At 43.7% G+C, this 25,594-nt stretch overlaps 1 protein-coding gene across 2 annotated transcripts in view; it reads right to left on the bottom strand.

Annotated features, from left to right (window-relative positions):
• Positions 1 to 13,134, bottom strand: part of RCL1 (RNA terminal phosphate cyclase like 1) — a 51,192-nt gene extending 38,058 nt beyond the window's left edge. For both annotated transcript variants that reach the window (XM_024218142.3, XM_024218141.2), the window contains exons 1-3: positions 12,935 to 13,134; positions 5,858 to 5,929; positions 4,379 to 4,554 (exon numbers count right to left, since the gene is read on the bottom strand). In XM_024218142.3, the coding sequence (XP_024073910.1) occupies positions 4,379 to 4,554; positions 5,858 to 5,929; positions 12,935 to 13,070 (384 nt within the window). In that variant the 5' untranslated portion in view covers positions 13,071 to 13,134. The remainder of the gene's footprint in view (positions 1 to 4,378; positions 4,555 to 5,857; positions 5,930 to 12,934) is intronic.
• Positions 13,135 to 25,594: the final 12,460 nt, after the last annotated feature.

The raw sequence follows: 25,594 nt of genomic DNA, 5'->3' as shown, positions 1-25,594 counted from the left end.
CCTGCAGTTCAATTGGCTTCAGTATCCTCCACTTTCTGCCAATGGTTAGACAGTGTTGCTGCCTGCTGCTAACAGCTGTTTGTTTCACCCCAATGGTGGGTGATGGGTATGTGTGCGCGCACAGTCAGAAAGATGCTTTTGCATCCAAGGCACTATGGGCCAGATCCACAGCCCAGGGGAGTCTTTCCACAAGTCCTCCACTTATGGGAGGTATTACCTGTCCTCCCATCTGCTCCACTAGTAGCACCTTCCCTGGCAGAAGGAGGAGTTTCTGCTGTACCCCTTCTCCCCTTGTTTAGGGAAGACTTATTGGATATGGTGAGGTCTTTGGCCCTCCCTTGGAGGGGGATAAGAAGCCAGGCACCTGCTGCTCCCCTTCCTAGGCCAAGGGAGAAAACAGCTAGAGCTCAGCAAGAGGCTGCAGCTGGGGTCAGCCATGGAAGGCAACTGAAAGGTATCAGGAGCAGGAGTGCTCCAGGCCTGGCCTGGGCCAACCAATGTGAGGATAGCAAGGGGTGGGGAGGGAACAAGCCTGGCCCAGGGGAGGTGAACCAGATGAGCAAATGATCTTCATTCTCCTTGTTCACCAGCCCAGTGTAGAGAGCTGGAGGTAGGGTGACCAGACAGCAAGTGTGAAAAATCGGGTTGGGGGCTGGGGGTATTAGGAGCCCATATAAGAAAAAGACCCAAAAGTCGGGACTGTCCCTATAAAATCGGGACATCTGGTCACTCTAGCTGGAGGAATCAGCAGGGACTGTTGCAACTACTCCTCCGACTCACTTGCTCTGCAGCTGAACTGAGGCAGAATGAGTGGGGTTTCCCCTACAGGCCTGACAGTGTAACAGCAGCAACTGCCCTCGCCACAACAGTGGTTAATGTTTTAAGATTTTGTTCACAGCTGTAAAGGCTGGGATCAAGGAGTTTGGGGGGTTGATTTTTACAATGAAAGCTTAGATTCTGCAGGTGAGGACGAGATTGGTTATACTCACTTGGGGAAGCTTCCCACTCAGCCGACCCCAGCGTAAAGATGTTAGATCACAAAAAACGATAACGTCCCATTGTCAACTACAATGGAAAAAGCTTCCTCAATACACAGAGGCTGCTCTCTTTCTTGTCCACATATTAAACTGTGATGGAGAGATTCTCTTCTCATGCTAATTACAATGGGGGAAAGCATTTTTTTAAAGCAAATTTTAAACTATCCATAATATGTTAAAGTTAATTTGCTCTTTTTAATAAACAGACTGAGTCTTGGAGCCAGATATGCAGATGGATAAACTAGAACACCATTTTTTGAACAAATGTCCACTGTAGCTTTTCCACGCACAGTTCCAGGCACCATCTGCTTATAAAATAATCAAAAACCAAGTCCATTTAAGACTAAAACTATATTTACCCACAAAGACCTCTATTCAGGACAGCATTGAAGCACACACAATTGCATTGGTGTGACAAGAGGGGTATTTTTAAATAATTTTAGCTAAACAAGTGAAAAACCTTGCATAGACACTCTTAAACCTGGCTTATGCCAGTAAGTTGATCAATGCAAGAGTGACCATGCAGGGGGTTTACATGGGTTTAACTAGCACTTGGATTTTTAGACCAACTTTAGTTGAAACTGGTGCAATATCTGCTTACAGACAAGGCCTAAGTCCCATCTCAACAAGGATGTGTTTTCCTGAATCAGGCCTAAATGTTTAGATGTGTGTCAAAGCTTACTTGAAAACAGCATTCAAGTTGGGGTGCTCTTGCCCAGTGAATTCTACGGGGAAGATTTTCTCCATCACAGTTAAAGGGGGGCAATTTAAAATAAAATTGCCTTTGATCTTTTTTTTTTTAAACATTATTGGTTCAACGAATATCTAAAATAGCAGAAAATGAAAGATGAGAGAAAAACATTTCTTTTTTCAATTTCATTCTGTGCCATTTGACAGCCTGTCGTGTATAACTAATAACGCTCTTTGGAAATTCTCTGATGGAACGTTTTTCCGTCCGAGAATGCCAAATTGTCTAAATTAAAACGTTTTGTGGAATGTTCCAGGTTTCCTGGCAGCTCCCCCGCCTGGCAGCCTGCTGAGAAGCTTGGCCTTTCAGGTTCTTGGCTCTTCAGCAGCAAATCTGGTGTGCCGACATGGAGCTGAAAACAACTGGCTCCCAAAGACCATTGCTCCTCAGTAGACTGTGTCTCCCAGGGTCTGCGGCAGCCCACCAAGTGTACTGTCCCAGACCTCGTACTCCATTCTCCTACACAGAGAAGTTCAATTTTTCCCCCCCCCCATTCCAAAGGGGATTTTTTTTTTAAAGATTAAAATCCTCCATGAAATGGAATTACCTTTCTCCACAGAGCTCTAATACCCAGTTTCCGTTTCTCCTCCCATTTGTATGGATACTTACAAAGGAACAAGGAAAATAAAACATTTTTTTTAAAACAACAAGAAAACGTAGTTGTAAACCATAAATACTGGCTGGGGGACTGAAGGGCCAGTCTAACATCTGCAACTGTACTCAGTGCATTTTTAAACTGGTTAGATTTCCAGCTGAAAGCATCCCTTTAATCTAATCACAGGAAGGATGGCAGTCTCCAACGTACATTTGAAAGAAAACACCAGTTCTCTAACAGCCAATAGCTTTTAAACTGACATTACCTCAGCATTTTTACCCATATGTTTTCCTCAGCCCTCTTCCATAATAAGACTATTTAGATGGAGCACTGAACTGTCACTAACGCAGTTCATGGCAACCGGGGGTTATTTCAAAGAGCCATTTGAACTTGTGTTCTTATTAGCTTCTTTCTGAACAATCAGGCTGTTTCCTTTCTGCAAACTGGCTTGTAACTGTAAGGCAGCTAAGTACATTATGTACAGCACTTTTGCTACTATAATTGAATTACTGTTGCATGACATTTGTTTCAATGAACTGTGGGCTTCACTTTAGCATCAGTACAATTCTGCACCATGCAAACAATAAGAAGCATTCCTACTTCACAGAAACAGCCCCCCAAAACTTTAGAGACAATTTCTTCTTTTTATAGTACTCTGGAGAATCAACCTCTCTCATCCTTAAGATTAGGAAAAGCAAACTTGGTGGGGGGAGAAATGGCAGGGCCCAATGTGAAGCCTAGAAGGATTGCCCAGGAAAGGATGAGAAGCAGCAGCACAGAACTGAAGTCAGAAACTGGGTTAAAAGCTAGCGATGGGACCAGATTGCAGGGTAGGGGGAGGTGCAGAGCGGGGCTGGAATGGCAAGTGCCATAACTGGAATAATCTGAAGGGAGACATATGGGCAGAAACAGAATGAAACTATTCATGGGTATTTTGGCATTAGATGTTCTGTAAACAGCTGTCCTGTCTACCTTGCTTTGATTCTTCCATCCTTCACTTTTTCTATTTTTTTGCCTTTTGCTGTATTTTGGTCTCTCTGTCTTTCAGTGGTCTTTCCCTTCATTTTATGTTTGTCTGCAGTGTTACCTTGTCACCCACCAACCCTTATTTCTCAGTGTTGTATTCTCCTTTCTTCCTCATCTTCTGTCATGTTCCCCTGCTTGTGTCTACTCTACTTCCCTTTGTTATATTATTCTTTCCCTCTTGGTTTCTCCTTGCATTTCTTTCTAAATCAACAGAAGTTAGGCACCGAGGCACTTATGAAAATCTCACTTGGTGCCTATCTGCATATTTAAAATCTGGCCCTATGATCTTGTCACAAGGGGCACACACAACCCCTTGCTCGGGGCAACCCTAAACCTCTGACTGCCAGAAACCAGGAGGGGAAAACAAGGATGGATCACTCCAACTGCCTTGTTCTGTACACTCCCCCTGAAGTTCTGGTTCTGGCCTCTGTGGGACACAGGATACCGGGCTAGACCATGGTCTCACCCAGTATGGCAGCACTTATGTTCTTATGGTCTTGGAAAGAGCTGTTGAGCCCAGCAAGGGGCTGAAAGAACGGTGGTGTGGGGGAAAGACTTATTTTGATTTATGCTAATATCTGAACTATGATGTTGCTTAAATAAACCAGACCCCCCAAAAGTGGGGATAGTTGACTTGCAACTGGCTGGGTGTAGTTTTTGAGAAGCCCCGCAAAAGGGAAAACTAGGGCAGTGGCAGGGTGTGATGCTGGATCAGTGAAACCCTGGTACAGATCTAAAAAGCCTCTTCCATTTTTAGCTTCTCTGATCCCAATTTTGTTTTGTCTAAATGCTGAAGGAGACTACACTGACTGAAATGTGGTGTTTACTTCCTGATTAACCTGATGGCTCCCGAGACATAACGTAACATAGAGTGTGGTGAATCCTACTTAAAAATACCGTGGGGGGTTTTGTCGATGGGGGAGGGAAGAAGAAAAGAGTTGTCAGGGCACTTAATGACGTTTCGTTACTTACTGAAGGGTCTACTTGATCGTTTGTTACTCCCCTGAGGACAATTCTTAATGGATGTTTCATGAAAGGCGCCAAGCAGAGCAGACTTTCCAAATAATAGCCAATACTACGGTGGGGGCTGCAGTCGTGTTCCAACACCCCCCCGTACAGAAGGCCAGGCTGATAATATAGGGTGGTACCTTTAGAGAGCAAAGAAAAACAAGTGTCATTACCACACTAGAAACTCAGGAAGGGTAACACTCTGATACACAATGATGTCCACAGTGACATCATTTGTCCAGTAAATTCCTGGACAAAGAGGAATTTACAACAGCGCCGGGCAGCAATTCCAGTGCACTCCTCTCAACCCCACTTACCTCAGCAACTCACTCTGCAGCTCCAGGCACTCCAGGACGGAGGAATAGGAGGGCCAGGTTTTAACATTGTGTATCTGTTTTACCCATAAACCAAGGGATCTATCAATTACCATCATCAAGACCAATGAACACTACACTACACTAGCAACTTTCACCTTCCAAGACAGCTGAGTTATTACTGGCCCAGTGGAACAGGGCAATCTCAGCATGGAGTTCACGCTGGTAGGTCAGCTGCCTTACTGATTCTGTGCAGGCCTGATTCTGTGCAAGCATAGTTCACACTGAAGTCAATAGGAACTAATATGGCAAGACTGACCCAGAGGAGGTATATTCTAGTAGTCGCCCCTGCAAAAGCAAAAAGAGGGCAAGGAATCCTTTATATGAGACATAAAACCAAAAGAGTGATGCTTGTATCTCCTTTGCACCATACTGGGCATAAGGTCAGTACTAACTCAGGGCTTCCCTACGTTAGAAATTTTTGTACCTGTGCACATGCATCAATGCAGGTGCCCTACACTGATGTTAAATGGGGCTTACACTGGCGCAACTTACCCCAATTTTTCTATACTGTGGGAGGAAGAGAAAACTGCACTGTAGCCTTTATTTTTATTTAAAGTTAATTTTAGTGATGTTATATTAGATCATCAAGGGTTCACCTCGGGTGGCTACAGTCTTGAGTTAAACAGAGTCATCTCATCTCAACTAAAATCACTAGCAACAGCACCCATGTAGTAGCTATGCTGGGGTAACTACACCAGTGCAGCAACTCCTAATGCAAGCAACCTGTCAGAAGGACCACAACCACCTAGTGAATAATTGCCACTAATTCAAGTTGTGACACAAACCAAGAATTCCCCTCCCAGAAAATTCCAAGTTATGACTGATTCATATTTCTCTGAGCCACAGCATTATAGCAGAAAGCAAACTTAATGGAACGTGAATCACTGTTTTAGAACTTCCTGGCTTTGGCTCATTCTGACTCATCTCAGAGCATTTGTATATTTAACACTTGGTCCTCTGGAAACAGACCACCATCTAATCTGTCTACCTCCAGCTAACAGGTCCCTTCTCCCAGCTCCAAGTGACATACCATGGAAGAAAGGAACAGAGAAGAAGAGATAGTTACCTGTTTGGTTTATCTCAATCCTAGAGCCATTGGTCACTTTGTCAATCAGTCGTATAAAACTTGCTTCAAAATCTGTTGGGGTGGAAAAAGGATTGATTTTAAATTCTTTTCTTTAGGCAGTTATTCCTGGAAAAGTATTCAGCCTTTACGAGACATATTGATAAAGCTCTCTCTCCTCTCAATACCCCTGGGAGGAGGAAGGCAGATGGCTGGCTACTATTACTCCCAATTTTAGATATGGGGAAACAGAGGCACGGAAAGGTTGAGAAACTTGCCCAAGGACATAGAGGAAGTCAGCATCAGGGTTGGGACTAGAACTCAAGAGTTCATTGCTACTTGGAGGTAGGGACCTCCTCTCTCTTTCTGCATATGGACACTGGTAAGAGAAATATTCCTAATATGTTTATCAAATCTAATAGCTGGGATGTTCTCCCAGTAAAGGCATAATTCTGAATTTACACAAAATCACCAGTAAACCCTCTTTCACTCCATGGAAAAACCATGACTGAAGACACTGGAAAATGCTTAGAGCAAAACTAGAGTACACGTGTCCATGTGAGTGAGTGGGAAAGGGGAGTCTAGGCAGCTGAGCTGCTTTTTTACACTAATCATTTCACTGTTACCTGGGCCTCCTCCACTCTTCACTAGTTTGTTGTCTCCCAATTTATACTTTGATTGCAAGCTATTTGGTGCAATGGCCTTCTCTGCATTACAAGTATAGGTACAACGTCTAACACAATGGGGCCCTGACTAGGACACTTATGTGCTACAAATTAATAATAACCACCAGTTTTTTCCTGTAATTATAAGTTCTCTTTTTAAAGGATTTTTAAGCTTTTTGTTACAGAAGAAGACTTCAAAATGCAAAGTGTTGCTGCTAAACAGCTGTTAAATAGACACCATCAACATTCGGGTCTGGAAAGTTTTTTTATCTGCTGTTTCTACAAACAACACCTGAAGTGACAATAATAAAGATTAGAGAAAATTATTTATTTTTCCCACCTACTTCCCATTTGTTTACTCTGTGCATTACAGCACTTTGCACAGACTTAGTTGCTCAATTTCCCATTTGTGGACTCTCTTAAACAGCAACAAGGAAGAAAGAAGTAAGTGAATATAGCCAATCCACCCAATATGAAGGGAGACTCAGTAGTAAGTGTAGAACCTGAAACTATGCTGAATTTAAACTTAAAATCCAATCAGTTTTAAAAAGTAAAAGCATCCTCTTAATTGTGAGCAGGCTGTACAACTCTAGCTAACAAGTCATTAAATTATTATAGCTCCTTTTTAAACTGTGACCATATTTTGCTTTTTACTGAATTATTTAATCCACTGATCCAATGCATAAACCATTAACTATTTGCCACAACTACTGTTCCAGTTATTCACTATTCATTAATCAATATTTACATGCTGTAGATAGTTGCTGTCACATGGTGTTGGTTCCACTCTCAGCTTTGATGACTCTTACATTCACAAAGTTTTCAAGATGGCACTGTGATGATTTCCAGGGCGAATGTGTGTTTACGTGAATATTTACAACCTTTTCTGAGAACAGCCTTGCAGACAAGATTTCACTTGCACAAATATTCAGTCATGAAAATCAAATAAAAGGGGTTGCAAATACCAATGCAAATTCACTGTTTTTCATTTGAACACTTTTCTTGCATTAGTCACAAATCAAGTATTAATCCACCTTGGCCAAAAATAAATAAATAAATTAAATAAATAAAAGCTGTATCTTGTTAAAAGGAGTGGTAAAAGCTACGTACTCTACCTCAGTGGTTCTCAACCAGTGGTCTGGGGGTCCCTGGGGGGCTGTGAGCAGGTTTCAGGGGGTCCGCCAAGTAGGGCTGGCATTAGACTTGCTGGGGCTCAGGGCAGAAAGTCGAAGCCCCACCTCATGGGGCTGAGGCCTGGGGCCTCAAGCCCCAGGGCTGAAGCTGAAGCCTGAGCAACTTAGCCTCACGGGGCCCCTGTGGCGTGAGGCCACGGGCAGTTGTCCAGCTTGCTACCCCTTAACGCTGGTCCTGGCTTTTATATGCAGAAAAATAGTTATGGCACAAGTGGGCCAGGGAGTTTGTATAGCGTGTTGGGGGGGGGGGGGGCTCAGAAAGAAAAAGGTTAAGAACCCCTGCTCTACCTCCCACCAACCATCTGACTGGGGCAATAACATAGTTAAATAGTATCATAGCATCATAGCATTCAACCTAAGTACTAATCTTTGAGAATTTGGTGGTTTTGATTGGGGCTGGGACATAGGTGGCCGGGTACAGTGGTTGGAGCAGGAGTCAAGCCAAAGATCAGAGGCGGTGACCAGGGGCAAGGCAAGGAAGTCAGGCAAGAAGGCAAGACCAATGTAGCAACCAGGTAGAGCCCAGTTGTGCCGACAACTTCCTGGGCCTCTTTTTGGGTTTAAATAGTTAGTCCTGACCAATCAGAGGTCGTGGTGTTCCTCCAATCAGGACCCAGAAAGGCCTCCTAGAGGAGCTTCAGGTTTCATGATATCTCCATGCAGTCCCGTCAGTAGTGAGCTGCTGAGTGGGAGTAGGGAGCCAACAGCTGACTGGGAACTGAATTTACCCAGGTTTAAGACCTGTTGGTCATGACAGGTACAGGCTTAACCACCCTGTAGACTGAAGTTTTCTACTTGTCAGGCACAGCAGTGGCTGTGCAGGCTTCCCCACACAGTTCTGCTCATGTACTTGAACCCTGACAGAAGACAAACTGAGTTTTTGGGAGAGGGGGTAGCTTACTCTTGATGAACATTCATTCATTCATTGAGCAAGGGTGTTAAATAGCACAACTATGATGGTGTCTATTGTAATTTCCACCCAGAACTAGACTGAAAAATTCTCCAGAAAACTCATTTCTCAGGGACTGCACATGCAAAGAAATCCTAAGACACTCAACTGGAATTAGATTTTTTTTAAAATTCATTTCTACAGTGCCACAGATGTGCATAGTGCTGTACAAGAATGGAGAGGGGTTCCTGCCCTAAACAGCTCAGGGTTCTCTCTTAAAGCTATACACATTGGGGGAAGCTTTTTGAAATCTTTAGTAGATGGATTTATTTCCATTATCTTCACAGCTAGCTGCAGCTATTTGGCCAGAGGGAAGATGACAGCAAACAGTGAAAGAGGACCATTAAAACTGTTGAGAATGGGAGGCAGAGGCACAGCTTGAACAAGCAATAGGCATGCAGGACGAGGTGCTGGCACCAGCAGTCAATGAGTGGGACCATCTGATCCAGAATCTAAATGGCTCCTGGAGCACCCAGTCCTATTTAGAGGCAAGCCATCCCCAGATCTGGCAATTCTAGCGAGCAAGCTCTCAGAGTGGTAGCCGTGTTAGTCTGTATCAACAAAAAGAACGAGGTGTCCTTGTGGCGCCTTAGAGACTAACAAATTTATTTGGGCATAAGCTTTCGTGGGCTAAAACCCACTTCATCAGATGCATGCAGTGGAAAATACAGTAGGAAGATATATATACACACACACACACACACACACACACACACACACACACACACAGAGAACATGAAAAAATGGGTGTTGCCATACCAACTGTAATGAGAGTAATCAATTAAGGTGGGCTATTATCAGCAGGAGAAAACAAAACTTTTGTAGTGATAATCAGGATGGCCATTTCCAACAGCTGACAAGAAGGTGTGAGTAACAGTAGGGGGAAAATTAGCATGGGGAAATAGTTTTTACTTTGTGTAATGACCCATCCACTCCCAGTCTTTATTCAAGCCTAATTTAATGGTGTCCAGTTTGCAAATTAATTCCAATTCTGCAGTTTCTCGTTGGAGTCTGTTTTTGAAGTTTTTTTTGTTGGAGTATTGTGACTTTTAGGTCTGTAATTGAGTGACCAGGGAGGTTGAAGTGTTCTCCGACTGATTTTTGAATGTTATAATTCTTGACGTCTGATTTGTGTCCAGTTATTCTTTTGCGTAGAGACTGTCCTGTTTGGCCAATGTACATGGCAGAGCGGCATTGCTGGCACATGATGGCATATATCACATTGGTAGATGTGTAGGTGAACAAGCCTCTGATGGTGTGGCTGATGTGATTAGGTCCTATGATGATGTCCCTTGAATAGATATGTGGACAGAGTTGGCATCGGGCTTTGTTGCAAGGATAGGTTCCTGGGTTAGTGTTTTTGTTGTGTGGTGTGTGGTTGCTGGTGAGTATTTGCTTCAGGTTGGGGGGCTGTCTGTAAGCGAAGACTAGTCTGTCTCCCAAGATCTGTGTACTGTTTAATCAGGGTGTTAGAATCATCCATGCCACTTCACTCTTGGCATCTTCTCCCTTTCCTCTACAATATCAATTGATCTTTCTGCAGCAGCAAAAACCACAGAATAGACAGAATGATCTTCCATTGCCTAGATGGCCAAAGCTAACCAATGGCCCAGAGGAGAGCACAGTGAGATAGAGCAAACAAGGTCACTGGGAGGGGGAACCTGGCTCCAATTTGGTCTATGAATGAAGATGCTTGGAAGATGACAGGGGATTCTAACAACAATCTGATGAAGTCTGCCTAACCAAAAGGACTATTTCATTGGAAAAGGGGGGCCCATATATCATGACGGTCAAATGCTACCCCACTGAAGAATGTAAAGGCTTTTAAATTCATTGCACAATCATAGGGAATTCCCCACTTCAAGGCCACCTATGACAATTCTCGTGATAAGAAGAAAGACAGAAAAATGGGGGTCCACTGCATCCCATGGAAGCCCTCTGATTCTTTCCCTCTCCCCATTTTCTCCTGCTTTGTCACCACACAATGCACAGCACCACTAAAACATCTCTTAGGGCTTGCTTCACTACAAAATTAAGTTGACTTAATTTAGGTAGATCTACAGCCACAGCAGTAACTCAATTGGCTGTTGGTGTTCACACTACCTTCCTTCTGCCGGTGGTGCGCGTCCTCACCAGGAGCGCTTGAACCGATTGAAGTAGGGCTGTCAGCCTGATGTGAGGCTCAATTTCACAGCAGGGAGCCTACCAGCCTTTCTTGTCAATTTCACAATTCCAGTTGTGAGGCCTTGCTGAGTGAAATTGACAGCCAACAGCCCATGTAAGTAACGCGTGTCTACAAGGACACTGCCTGGTCATAATTACACCGACATAAGCGCTACACCTCTCACAGAGGTGGAGTTATGACATCGGCGTGGCAGGCCACTTACTTTGGCGGAAGCAGCATTCTAGTGTAGACACTGACGTAGTTAGGTAGAGGTAAACTGCCTTAGGTTAACCTAACTCTGTAGTGTAGACCAAGCCTTATTCATCACCTCTCTAAACTACACAAGCCTGTTCTTTTCCTCACGTGGACTGTCTCTCCATGCCTTAAACTGTGTCCATCACCTGACTTTGGTCCCTTTTCTCTCTTCTGTATCTTTTTTGAGTTAAGGGGACCAGAACTGAACACAGTATTCCAATTGGCAGCCATCCACTGATTTAGGACAGGTCTTTCAAAGAAGCCTAAGGGACCTAGATGCTCTAATTCCAGTGAATTTCCGTTGAAGTTGGACACCTCGGTATTTTAGACTCCTACAAAAAATTCCAGTCTTATTCAATAGCAGTATACTATTTTCTGGATTATTTTATAACTCATTTTAAATACAACTTAATGCTGGGGAGGGTGTTTGAGCACTGCTACACACTGAACAGATGTTTTCCTTGAACTGTGCACAATGACACCCAGCTCTCTTAACCCAAGGGGTTAAGGGTTAATTCAGAACTCAGCAATGTGTATGGCATCATCACTAACAGGTCCCTGGTGATGACAAAGCACTCTCCCTTGGTGTGCAAATAACTGCAGTTCAGCCTGAGAAGTGGCATTGGCAGAAGTCAAGAGGTTTAGATTGAGGAGGAAACCTGCCAGCCAAATAATTTACATTGAGCTCTTTCAGATTAACAGATCAGGAAACTCCGCAAGATAAGAAGCTGCCAAAAATACAGGGCCAGCTACAAGTGTTCACCCTCTATTCCTGGAGAGAAGTCCAAGAGAAGATGCATAAGATTTAAGGGTCAAATTCCTTATATTTGAACTAGATAGAATCATATGGGAGAAATAAGCTTTATATGTAAAAATACTGAACACATGATTAAGGGACTTTATATTTCACATCATTCGTAAAATGCCTTTGTCACTTACAAGTAGTCATGATACCTGCATCTATTTCCTGTGACTTACACCGTGTTTCACAGCATCTGCATCTCAATTCACCAATTCGTTAAAACATTTCACAAGAGACTAACTGCAGTGCATGGGGCCAGAGAGAGTACATCCATCAATGCCTCCTGTTATACCACACCGATAAAGGGACTGGACACATAGCTGGTCCATCCAGATCCACCAATTCAGAAATGGGCCTGCTTGGCTTGCCAAACCTTGCTCCAATGAGCTGTTAGTAGATTCCTGGACAGTCTTATTTCAAACTTTAAAACAATGTTCACTTTGGGATCTGCAATAAACCTTGGGAACATACCCCTGTTATTAAAAGGTATAGCACTGGGAGAGTAGTTCAATTCAAAGAACTTCACTGGCATAAGGTATGGAATTGCTGCCGATGCGTTTCTTTTCTTTTCGTTTCTAAGTACTCTTAGGACACTGTCAAAGGTAGATACAGTACATCAAGCATGCTCTCGGGAAAGGGCTTTACAGTGTAACTCGGGTTACGGCAAGTTCTTTAGGGGAACCAACAACATGGGGTTCAGCTCCTGCTCCAAGAACACCATGCAAATCCCTGACAGCGTGCTGGGGTGACAGGGACCCATGCTCCCTGTCTGGAGGAGGAACCCACATCTGCTCCCCCCTCCCATGCGCGTTATGAACGAAAACAAACCGCACTTCGGATTTAGTGCCTCCTTTAAAAACAACTGCTCCTTCCCCCAACACCGACCCCAGATTCAGATTGTTTCCATCACACAAACCCGTCCCACCCTCCCCCAAATCACTGCCCCGCCCCAAGTCCCCTGCCCCCTAAAAAAACTCCTCTCCCGCCCCACCCCTCTGCATGCCACCCCCATGCACGCCCTCCCTCCCTAGCCCAGGCAAGCCGCACGCTACCTCTGAGGCCGGGGTTCTCCTCCTTCGCCCGGATCTTGCGGATTTTCACCGGCCTACCGCTCAGCGTGGACAGCACCAGCCGCTGCCGCAAAAAGTTGCACCCCACATAGCTGAGAGAGTGCGGCTGGCTCGCCATGCCGCCGCCCGGCCGCCCGCTGGGCGCTGCTGCGATCGCGGCGCCGCTGATACCCCGCGGCAGTGCCCAGCGAGCCCACGTGGTTTGGAACAGGAAGACGGAACGCTGAGACATCTGGGTCAAAGGGGAAGGGGGCGGAGCCTCCCCTCCCAGAGGGAGAGGGGGTTGAGTTGGAAAGTCCCTGGTTTGGATGAGGCTCAGAGCTGGCAGTGAGCAAGATAACAACAGCAGTGCAGTGGCAATGATAGGGGTAGCGGGACGGGTGTTAGTAGCCAGAACAGCAAGAGCCAGACTGGCAACAGCAACATACCAGTAGTAATAACAGAAGCAACAGCAGGGTTAGGAACAACAGCAACAGGAAAAGCAGTAATCGGAATACTATGAAAACCGGAGCAAAAACAACAACAGCAGTAGTCAGAATACAGCAGCAGAAGCAATAGTAACAGTTAATCTCAGCAATAATCATAGCAGTAATGGATCAATACTAGCAGAGAAGTAGAAATCATAGCCACAGTATTAGTAATAAAGGTCCTGGTTCAGGAAAGTTCTCAAGTACATGCTTGACTTTGGGCATACCTAAGCACCCTTCCTAAATGTTTTCCTGAAGCAAGACCAAAAGCAGTGTAATAATAGTAAAAGCACCAATCTGTAGCCATAGTGAACCATCAAATCAGTCAGACGCAACTACAAATGCAGGATATGAAAAAAAGCTTAAAATTTGGTTTAATGTATTTAAATCCTTTGTCTGAATTGGTAATAATAAAACAGAATGTACCATTATGTTACATCTTCACAGTAACAAACTAATGTAACTAATAATGCTACATTATTTTTATTGAGAGTCATTTATCCACATTCTACATTATTATTGCTATCATTACACATTATGGGTTAGAACTTCTCTTATACTCCTGTGGTGGCTACCCAAATCTTGAGTCCAGATACACAGGGGAGGAAGGCACTGTATGCTCACTACTCCCCCTTCTTCCAAAAGTCAGTGGGCAGGCAGGCAGGGATAGGGTGAGCCTTGGCTCTGCTCCTAATGTGCCAGTCAACAAAGCTGAGACAGGGTGAGACTGTGGTGTAGTATATGTATCATATGACTTTTAAAAACAAACTTTGTATTTGTGGATAATCTAAGCACTATACCCAGATGTACAGACTCTCTTTTTTCAACCTGTGCTTTATATAATTTTAACATTCGCTTTAATAAAATTTGTTGCTGGGATGGCCAGCAGCAAACTACTATCTCCTTGAACAAGAGGCTGAGCAGAAGAGATTGTGTCTCCTGAACTACAGTTCCTTTCCTGCAATGCTCCTGAAGCGGTGGAGCATTCACCACCCCTTATTTGCAGTTGTCTTTGTGGCACAATCTAATGCTATTAAAAATTATCTAATGTCTGCATAGATCTGAATTTGGGTACTAAGCTTGTAAGGCACTAAGCTTAAGATACTGGGAGGGAATGGCTAGTGTCGCTTGCTTGAATTACACTCATGACTGTATCTTTAATAGTAATCATGACAAAGATGGTCTTCAGTGGAACTATGTGTCCAGGAAGGTATTGGTCACATGAGTAAAAGTTGCAGTATCAAGCCCCTTAATAGTAACATGAGTCTTCTCATGCATCTATCATTAATATAGGGGAGCAAGTATACTGTCTTCATATGGAACCCCCTATTAACAGCAAAAAAACTAAGCTAAAGTAGACAAAATGCAAAACAAACAGGATCTCAAATTCTCATCATAAAAAGTGAAAGACAAATACAGCCAGAAGGAGTCCTCCACTGAGGTTCTTTTCAGGGCCAACATCACAAACTCTAGCACTGGGTCAGCTTTCAAGGTGCTGCACCTCAATATTGAGGGAATCTCAGTGACCAAGAGGTATATCCTCCTCCAGTTGGTCATAGAACATGAAGCACACATCATCTTACCTCAGGAAACACACTCTAGTACTGACACTCAACTATCAATTCCTGGTTTTGCTGTTGTGTCTCATCTCCATCATAGGCAACATAGGATGGCATCCTACATAGGGAACGTATTCCAGCAACTCTAGTTTAATCATTAGGTCTAAATGATGTAACTGAATGGCAGGCTATAAAAGTGAAAGACATTACTCTTATCAGTGTCTACAAACCTCCTTCTGCCAACTGACCAACTCCTCTTCTGTCTACCTTCTCAGGACCTTCAGTCTACTGTGGTGATTTTAATTCACACCGTTCCCACTGTGGAATAAGGCTAGAGGAGTGGAAGTCAATAGTTGACTTGCAGCTTCTATATGATCCTATTGACCCAAGCAATTAGCCAATATTTGGGGTTTTGAAGGCTTTTTCCAGTAGGAGAAATTGGTGATGGAGTCAGCTATTTCTTTGATGCACTCCTGTTTGTTTACAAACAATGTACATAAAGTCCTGTTGCCCTGAGTAAAGCAGGAATCAAAGAGCAGGAGACAGTTTCTTTGCTGACAGTTCCAAGCCTCTTTCAGCCAGCACTTTACTATAAAAAATCTCTTTCTAGGCTTTTTTTTCAGGACCACGCTCCCAGTGCTTGGTCTGGCTGTCTCCTTGGATTTCTGCTGTTTCTCTGTCAGCTTCTCTGGGAGTTTCTGCTGTTTCTCTTTGCACACACATGCACACTTCCACCTCAGCAATACCCAACCTTCTCTGCTCATGTAGCTTGGAGTTGGATTGCTGAACAGTGTTGAATGTGTTTTGAGCGGTAGATTCTATTGTTTCAGCTATCTCATTCCAGAAAGAACGAGGAGTACTTGTGGCACCTTAGAGACTAACAAATTTATTTGAGCATAAGCTTTTGTGGGCTAAAACCCACTTCATCAGATGCACGCAGTGGAAAATACGGTAGGAAGATATATATACACAGAGAACATGAAAAAATGGGTGTTGCCATACCAACTATAATGAGATTAATCAATTAAGGTGAGCTATTATCAGCAGGAGAAAAAAACTTGTAGTGATAATCAGGATGGCCCATTTCCAACAGTTGACAAGAAGGTGTGAGTAATTGTTTCTTACATTTTGAAGGGCAGCTGTTTACACACACCACTTTCAGTGAGGTTTCACCCAACTCCCAGCATGACAATAACATATCAAAAAGTTTATTTTCTAAAAATATAATGACCATCTTTACAGATACTGATTAGTTACTTACTCTTCAAGTAGTTCCTTGCCCACCACCAAAAGTTTCCTCTTGAGTTACTGAATCTGCCAACCTTGTACTCTCAAACCAACTCCTCAAAACGAAGAAAAAGCAGCAGCCAAAGAATGAGCAACAGACAAGACAAAGTCCGGATAATAATACTTACTCACCTCTCAAGAGTCTCGTGAAGCTAAATTAATTAATATTGGTCAGGTACTTTAGGATCCTCAGTACTATTATACAAGTGTTTAACAAACTCATGGCTTGTAGAAGGATACATCAAAAGAGAGACAGAGCCTCATGAGTACACAAAAGCAGTCCTTAAGGCTTAATTACATTCCAAACAAAACTGACCAACAGACCTGCTCCCCAAACTGCAGAATGTGTTTCAAAAAGGAAGAGTTGGTGGAGCATGTGTTGACTCCCTGAAAGAGCCTGGCTGGGAGAGAATATATGAACAGACACAATGAGATTGCCAAGCGTCTCAATTGGAACCTCTGTGGCAGGTATGGAGTTAAACGAATGATGCAGTATTACAACCACCGAATTGAAAGAGCTCTAGAGAATGAAGAGGCTCAGGCCTGGTCTACACTACGACTTTAATTCGGATTTAGCTGCGTTAATCCGAATTAATCCTTAACCCGTCCACACAACGGAGCCAGTTACTTCGAATTAAAGGGCGCTTAAAATCGATTTCTGTACTCCACCCTGACGAGCGGAGTAGCACCAAAATCGATTTTGTAAATTCGAATTAGGGGTAGTGTGGCCGCACACCACCGAATTAATGTGGTTAAAATTAATGGGGTAGTGTGGCCGCACACCACCGAATTAATGTGGTTAAAAACCGAATTAATGTGCTTAGTGTGGCCGCGCACAATCGAATTTATACAATCTGTTTCCCAAATTCGAATTATCTAAATTCGAATTAATCTCGTAGTGTAGACGTACCCAAAGATTTTATAGGATCTGGCAATTGTCACAGACTGAACAGTGCAGGCAAACAGGCCAGACATAGTCATTATAGAAAAGAAGACAAACAAGACCATGCTAATTGATACTGCCATACCAGCAGACAGAAACATAAAAAAAGAAACAAGAAGAGAAAATGGAAAAGTATGAAGAACTCTATCATGAAGATTATGGAAAACTGGAACAAAGATGACCCCAGTGATTATTGGAGTACTTGGAACTATCCCTATGGGTACAAATGAGCAGCTCAAGAACACGTTAGGAGTGCAAGACATCACAATCAGTGGCCCCCAGAGGACAGCACTCTTAGGCACTGTGAGAATTTTAAGGAAAATCAAAGGAGAATGAGTGCATTTGAGCACATAAAATGCAGGAATTCTGCAGAGGGTTTATCTACCCAAACCTATGGAGTCAGTTCATGGTCATGGGGGATAAATTTTAGACAGTAGCTTTCTCCTTTTATGCTTAAAGATTTTGTATGTTGTGACGTTCAAAAAAATCCCTATGATATAATACAGAGGGATAATAATAACTAACTACAACTATCAGTAAAATGGAGATAATAATCCTTACAATGCAGGAATGCTATAAAAATTTGTTAATGTTTGTAAGTATCCTGTAGATGAATATCACTGTGTATACTAATTACTAACTCTTAATTCTATATCTGACTCCATATGTGTGTGTTTGGTTTACAACTGTGGTGTTTGTATGGTATGTGGCCATAGACGTTAACAGTCCTTAGTAGCACTGTCATGTTATGCTGTGTCACTGAGTGATTTCATTTCTCTGAAACCCTTCAGCTCAGTATTTATTGGCATGTAAATAATTCAAATCCTAGAGTGAAATGCGGTATAAGGAACTGGATACAGTCCCAAGGCAAGACTAAATCCGCTTCTGGATGGCATTTTCCTTCAGGCAGCGCTATCTTTTTCGTAATTTATCATTGGCTACCTGGCTCTGCTGAAATATCCTGTCAATTGAAGGAAAATTAAAGCAGAAAAGCCAGTCTGGATTGGGAGCACTGGTCTGATTCCTGGTCCTGCAGTTAATTTCTTTAGTGGTGCAGGTCCACTTTCTGATGTTACTGAGAGCAGAAGTTGGCCCCTGGTCTTCTGGTCTGCGTTGATCAGAGCATGGAATACTGTAGGGATAACCAGGTTAATATGTGATGTGTGCTTGTGTTTAGAGAAAGTAGTTTCTTGTATCACACAAAAGCAAGCCTGTTGCCAAACAAAGAGCAATACTGATCTCCTTTGAAGGAAAGTCATAACCTGAAGGGCATTAATGGCAATGTAGGGCCCAGAGGACGAGGTGTACCAAGTGCGGTAAAATGGAGGAGGACCCTCCAACAAAGCAGTGGCCTGGGAGTCAGCACTTTGGTGTACAATTCTCAGCTCCGCATTGATTTGCTGCATGACCATGGGCTAGTTACTCAGTCTCTGTGTGTTTTGCCTCTAAAATGGACAGATTATTTACTGATTTTATTTATTATGAATTAAAATGGGCACTTCTATGTGCACCATAAGTATATAATGTGTCCACTTCTCAAGTCTCAGGTTGCATCTCCATAACTAAGAACTGCATACAATTTTTGCTACAGTTAACCAGCAGAAATGGAAAGACAAATAAAGTAACCCCCAGCACATACACCTCACACTAGGCAAATGCTTGAGGAAAGAGATGGGACTTGGACCATGCACTGAATGGGAACGCTGAGGAATCGGTTCTTGGTTGTGTTGCAGTCACTTTGTGCTGCTGCTCCACCAACTTCACTGTGGGAGAGCCATGTATGATTCCTAGTCCTGGGGCCAATTTCTTTTCTCAGTTACACCAGCCCCAGCTCAGAGCTCTTGGCTCTATCAGACTAGCACAGAAAGAGCAGTGCTGTCCACTGAGAATGAATCGTCCCAGCCTCCAGATGTTTAAATCTAGGGACAGTCATCTTGAGTGGGTTTCAGATGATCTCTGCTGGCATAGTGGCCCCACAGACGTACCTATTTTATAGGAGTATTGTGAGGCTTATTTAAAAATGCTTTGAGAAATTCAGGTGAAAGATGCTGTAAAAGTGAATAGTATCATTCTTTATTTTCCCCACCTGCTTTTCAGTACCTGGTCACTTTTTAAAACGCTTATATCAATGTGTTATTATATGGTGTGCAAGAAAGCATAAAATCGTGCATCTCTTGAAGAGACTATGTTCACTGCAAATCAAACTTCAAGACTCACACTGTCAACTTTCTGCAGGAAGAAGGAAGCAGTTGAAGCAATACTTACAATGTAGAATAATACATGGATTGCTGTGATTCATGTACAAAAATAACAAACAACCCCCCAGACACCTCTCCTCACTCCTTGTCAGGGGCCAGAGCAGCTAGGACTAGCTGCTGGACTGCTCCCTGATTTCTAGGCAAGCAATGAGCCCAGCTGCACTGCCTTGGAATTGACAGCCAATGGCCACAGAACCCTGACTGGCTGCTGGTTTAGCAGCCCTGTTTATAAGCCTGGCCCCCACAACACATCAGTGGTTGCTCAATGTGTACCCTGTTTCTGTCTCCAGCTCCCTCTGGCTTCAATCCCTAGCTCTGCCTGTGGCTTCTGACTGGTTGTCGCTCTGGCATTTGGCTTCTGTCTCTGGTACTGACTGTTGGCTTGTTCCTGGACTTTGCCCCCCTTGAACCCGCTCCAATTAGTACACTGAACTCTTGTTTCATCTACTAGGCCTGACTGCCTGCAGCCCAGCTGGCTCCACTCATGAGTGCAGTATGGAACTAGGCACCTTAGAAATATGTTACATAGCTCTCCAATCAGATTTGCAGGCACAATATTTCACCTAGCAACCAAACCAATCACCACTGCTAGAGAAGAAGCTTCTTATTGCTTCAGTGGTGTGGAGTAAAAAATTAATGAAGCAGTGTTGCCAACTCTCATGATTTTATTGCAAGTCTCATGATATCTGGTGTTTTTCTTAAAGCCCCAGCTCCTGGAATCAACTGATTAGGTGAGAATCTCAGCTTTCATGTTCAAAAATAAGTTTCTATGTGTTGTGACTCTAGAGAGAAGCTGAGTTTAACCTAGAAAATCAGAACCCAGAAGACAAATAAAAAGATCCCTAAGCATATATATATATATATATATAAAGCCAGCCTCCGTTTTTTGTTTTGTTTTGTTTGTTTGTTTGTTTAAGCCTGATTCATGATTTGTGAATGCTTAGGGCTGGCAATATTTTCAGCAGGGAAAATAGTGCCACCAGAACAAGATGTAAAGTAGCTCTGTCCACATGGAGCAGAGGAGGTGAAGCTGCAGTGTGAGGAGAAGGGTGGTGCAGAAACAGGAGCGGTAGGGTGGGAGGGGGAGAAGAAGCGGTGTATTGAGACAAATAAAAAGACAAACTAATTTTGAATAATAGTACTATAATTATTTCCAAAGGGTGCTAGTGATATCATAAATCACAAGAGTGAAGCTTAATTGGTTGGTGCAGTCACCAGAACTTCTTGAACTGAATTATGAGACTATCTATATTTATAATTATAATTTATCATTCACTGTCTATATTTATTTAGGTAGAAAAGTTACTCCTCGAGGTGATATGCTACAAAATGGCTTTACATTGTAGAAGCTGGGAAGAATCTATGAACTAGGTAACGTAACCAATATTAGCTTTCACTTATTATAATAACGATTTATTATTTATTAGTTGCATTGCAGTAGCAATTAGGAGCACAAGTCATAGAGCAGGACCCAATTGTGCTTGGTGCTGTTCAAACACAGGGGAAGCAGGGAAAGCCCCAGAAAGTTTACAGTCTAAGTCACTGTTCCATCTATACACTATTACTATGTTAAGGCCTGACACTGTAGCACTTATTCATGCAGAGATCCAGTGGAGGTCATCGAGACTGCATGAGTGAGAGACTGCTCATGTAAATAAAGGTTGTCAGGGCTGGGCCCTTAGTATGTAACGAGTTACGGGCAGTATCCATTCTGCACTGCACATTGGTGCAAAATGAGGCAGAATCTCTCTGTAATGGGCCATCTGAAAATCTGCCCGGTGTAAGGAGCTTTCATCTAGCATAAAGCTGCAGCACTGGCTCCAGCATAGGGTGGTATGTCAGGGGACAGTGGAGATGTATCTCCAGAAGACTGGAGAAGGGCAAACATAATACCTCTCTTTAAAAAAGGAAAAACAGAGGACATGGGGAATTATTGGGCATTCAGCCTAACTTTGATACCTGCAAAGATACTGGAAAAATTATTGAACAATCAGTTTTTAAGTACCTGGAAGATAATAGGGTTATAAGAAATAGCTAGCATGGATTTGTCAAGAAATAAGTCATGCCAAACCAACCTAATTTCCTTCTTTGACAGGGGAACTGGTCTAGCGGATGGGGGGGAAGCAGTAGTTGTGATATATCTTAGTGGGGTTTTTTTTAAGTAAGGCTTAGAGTCCCACATGACATTCTCAAAGCAAACTAGGGAAATGTGGTCTAGATGAAATCACTCTAAGGTGGGTGCACAACTGATTGAATAACTGTACTCAAACAGCAGTTATCAATGGCTTGCTGTCAAATTGGGAGGCTGTATCTAGTGGAGTCCCGAAGAGATCAATCCAGGGTCTGGTACTAGTCAGTATTTTCATTAATGACTTGGATGATAGAGTGGAGAGTGTGCTTATAGAATTTGTGGATGACAAAACACTGGGAGGGGTTGCAAGCACTTTGAAGGACAGGATTAGAATTCAAAACAACCTTGACAAATTGGATAATTGATCTGAATTCAACAAGATGAAATTCAATAAATCCAAATGCAAAGTATTTCACTTAGGAAAGAAAAATCAAATGCACAACTACAAAACGGGGGAACAACAGGCTAGATGGTAATACTGCTGAAAAAGATCTGAGGGGTTATAAAGGCTCAAAAATTGAATGAGTCATATTAAGGGGCATATTAAGAGGAGTGTTGGATGTAAGACATGGGAGGTAATTGTCCTGCTCTACTCGGCACTGGTGAGGCCTCAGTTGGAGTACTGTGCCCAATTCTGGGGGCTGTACATCAGCAAAGATGTGGACAAATTGTAGAGAATCCAGAGGAGAGCAACAGAAGTGATAAAAGGTTTAGAAAACCTCACCTACAAGGAAAGGTTAAAAAAGACACTGGGCATGTTTAGTCTTGAAAAGTCTTGAAAAGAGAATACTAACGGGGACCAGATAAGTCTTCAAATATGTCAAAGGCTGTTATAAAGAGGATGGTGCTCTATTATTGTCCATGTCCAGTGAAGGTAGGACAAGAAGTAAGGGGCCTAATCTGCAGCAAGGAAGGTTTAGGTTAGACATTAGGAAAAACTTTCCAACTCTAAGGGTAGTTACGCTCTAGAATAGGCTTCCGAAGCATGTTGTGGAATCTCCATCATTGGAGATTTTTAAGAACAGGTTGTACAAACACCTATCAGGGATGATCTAGGTTGACTTGCCACAGTGCAGGGGGTTTGATGACTCTCGGGATCCCATCCAGCCCTACATTTCTATGATTCTATTTGGGGAGGGAGGGAACAGGGTAGAGCACAGCTGCACTCCGTCAGTTCTCAGCTAGCCTATGATCTCTTTGATGACCTTGGCTGCTGTAACTTATGCTTGCCCAGGGCTGGGACTGGGGCCGGAGCAGCTGTGCAGCTTCAGAATCAGAAGCCACAACCCCAACTCCTGCTGTGAGTAAATCTTATCCCCAGAGAGATTCTAGATCTCAGTGTTATTCTGGTTCATCTCAATCAGTTTATCTGCCCTGTATCACTCGCTTCCTTCATACTAGTCACTGGAAAGAAAACCGTAAATAAAATCAGTGTATCTTTAATGTGGTGATCATTTTAACCCTGTACCAGAGTGAGAGAGGGAGGGACAGTTTGAAATCAATATACTCCTCCACCCACACTAAAGTTCCAGTACAATTCAGCTTCAGCATGATTCCATAACATGGGTATAACATAGTCTAGTCCTGAAAACAGAGGCAAGACCAACAGCTTTATACCACAGCTTGCTGACAGGGTAAGTAGCATAGGTGGACCCCAGGTGTGCCTACATAATTCACATTTCCATGCAGGCCACTCTCACAAATAGATCTTGATCATGTAAAATGATGAGCGTATCTGCAAGGGGCTGAGTGCCATCAAGTTGAGTGGTCAAGGGTGCACCTAACTGGAGTGCTAAACACTTGCAGGATTGATACCATAGTCACTCATTGTTGAACACCACCTTGAGGTGAAGTTAACTTTTTGAACCTACCCTCAGTCATTTATCCAAAATGGCATGAATGGAAAACCTAAGTAGCAGGACTCAATTTTGGTACTTCCTGGCTGATTATTACTCAACACCAGGGGTTCTCAAAATGGGGGTCATGACAAGGTTATTACATGATTATATGAGGTTATTACGTGGCCTGCCCAGAAACACCCCAGGGCCCTGCCCTTCCGTGCCAAGCACACTAGATGTAGGCAGGCAGGCTCAGCCCAGCAGGATCCAAGTGTGGAGGGGCTTAGTGTGGGGAGATCCAGGTGTGTGTTCTGTGTGGAGCAATCTGGGTGCAGGTGGCTTGGTGAGGGGTCTCGGTGCGGGAGGGATGCAGAGGGTGAGGAGTGTCGGAGTGTGGGTTCAGGTGCAGGGAGTGAGGTTTGATGGGGTGATCTGGGTATGAGGCAGGTCCAGATAAATGGGGGTTGGGCGGACGGGGGAGCAGCTCCCCGTACAGTGACCCTTCCCACCACAGCTGAGAAGCGATGGAGGCATTAGCACACTCTGGGAGGGGGGGGAGGAGCAGGAATGTGGCGTGCTCAGGGGAGTAGGTGGGGAAGAGGTGGGACCGGGGTGGGGATTTTGGGAAGGAGTTGGAATGGGGGCAGGGAAGGGGTGGGAAGAGGCGGGGCAGGGGCGGCGCCTAATGGAAGGGGTGGAGTGGGGGTAGGGCCGGGGGCAGAGATGGGGGTCGAGCACCCCCGGGAAAGAGGGGAAGTTGGCATCTATGAGCAGGGATGATCACACTAGATGCTGACCACAATTTGACCCTGTCCACATCAGCAGCTACACTGTGTTCATCAAGGGGACTGATGTCTAATATGACTCAATTTCTACTGTAGATGGGGCTGCTCTCTCATTCTCTCCCCTGTGACCAATGTTAATTTATTTCTTTATGGGAACGTCCTATAGAATTTAAGAGGGTTCTATAAAAATGTAATAGGATTCTAGAGAAATTACTAAGCACCTACAGAATTTAATAGAGAATATCTTCTCCATATGTCTTTCTTTAACAGTCCTACAGGAGTATTTAGCAGTATAGAAGATACAGCCCCACGGGGAGAGGGAATAGGAAGCATTAAACCACCTTTGCACCATCTGGACTCTGGGCTGCCTGGAAGCCAGAGTGGCCCCTGACATAAATTAGAACAGCCCTGGTGGCTTCTCTAATTTACAGTGGCTTTTTGAGGATCTTCTACTGACTGCTTCAAAGTCTAGAGCAGCTCAGAATCTCTGGCATGCAGAGCACTGCAGTGGTCTCTCCTCCTACTCCTGACTCACCCCATTCCATCCCTACCTCACTGCCAGGATGTCCCCAATCTATGCTGTGGGGAGGGGTGGGGGAAGGGACAGCATAGGGCTGTATATGGTGGCTGTATACTGCTTCTGTACCAGAGGAATTGTCCCTAAATGCTGTTAGAGCAGCATATATAGGGGACAGAGTGAGGGACAGAATTGGCCCCATTATTCTCCATTCAATTCCATGGAATGTTTCCACAAGAGTGCTCTCCCACAGACTGAAACTGACAGGACTTATCAACATTAGAGTTAAAACGGCATTTGCAATAGCTGTGATTAGGACTCACTGTTGTTTGTACAGCTTCTTTGATTAGTGTGCATAGTGCATAGAATTTTTTTTGTTATAAAGCCACCCTGTACGCTACCTCCAGTGATAATATAATTTGACAGTATGGTTCTCAGAACAGAATCCTGGTCCCAGCTAATCAGGGAAACTCTGTAACTTCTAAAGAAACCCTGATAGCAACAGCAGTGTAAACAGTGTACCAGAGTTTCAACCATGATGTGGAAAGGAACAGCCTATAATGGCTGCTGGAATAGGATGATTATTGAGGCCTGCAGTCTATGCATATCAAGCACTGTAGACTTTACTGCTGTGGTATATTGAAAACTGTCTCACTTAAAGTGAGAGCTTGTAATTTTAAGGGGTTTCTTGGTCCTTCTGTAGGCTAATGGGCTCTGTAGGGAAGCCTGTAATCTGGGTCTTGTGCAATAAGTGTGCAAAGAGCTAGCCTACACAAGGTGGGATGAATTGTGCCTCTCTGTTTTAGGGTGCAGCCTGCTTTCTTTCTCTGTATTTTGAGGTTCTGGTGTGTTAGGGT

The sequence above is a fragment of the Terrapene carolina genome, unplaced genomic scaffold, assembly GCF_002925995.2.
Source record: "Terrapene carolina triunguis isolate 2854851 unplaced genomic scaffold, T_m_triunguis-2.0 Scaffold113, whole genome shotgun sequence".
Taxonomy (NCBI): domain Eukaryota; kingdom Metazoa; phylum Chordata; order Testudines; family Emydidae; genus Terrapene; species Terrapene triunguis.
This window is presented reverse-complemented; position numbering and strand designations above follow the sequence as displayed.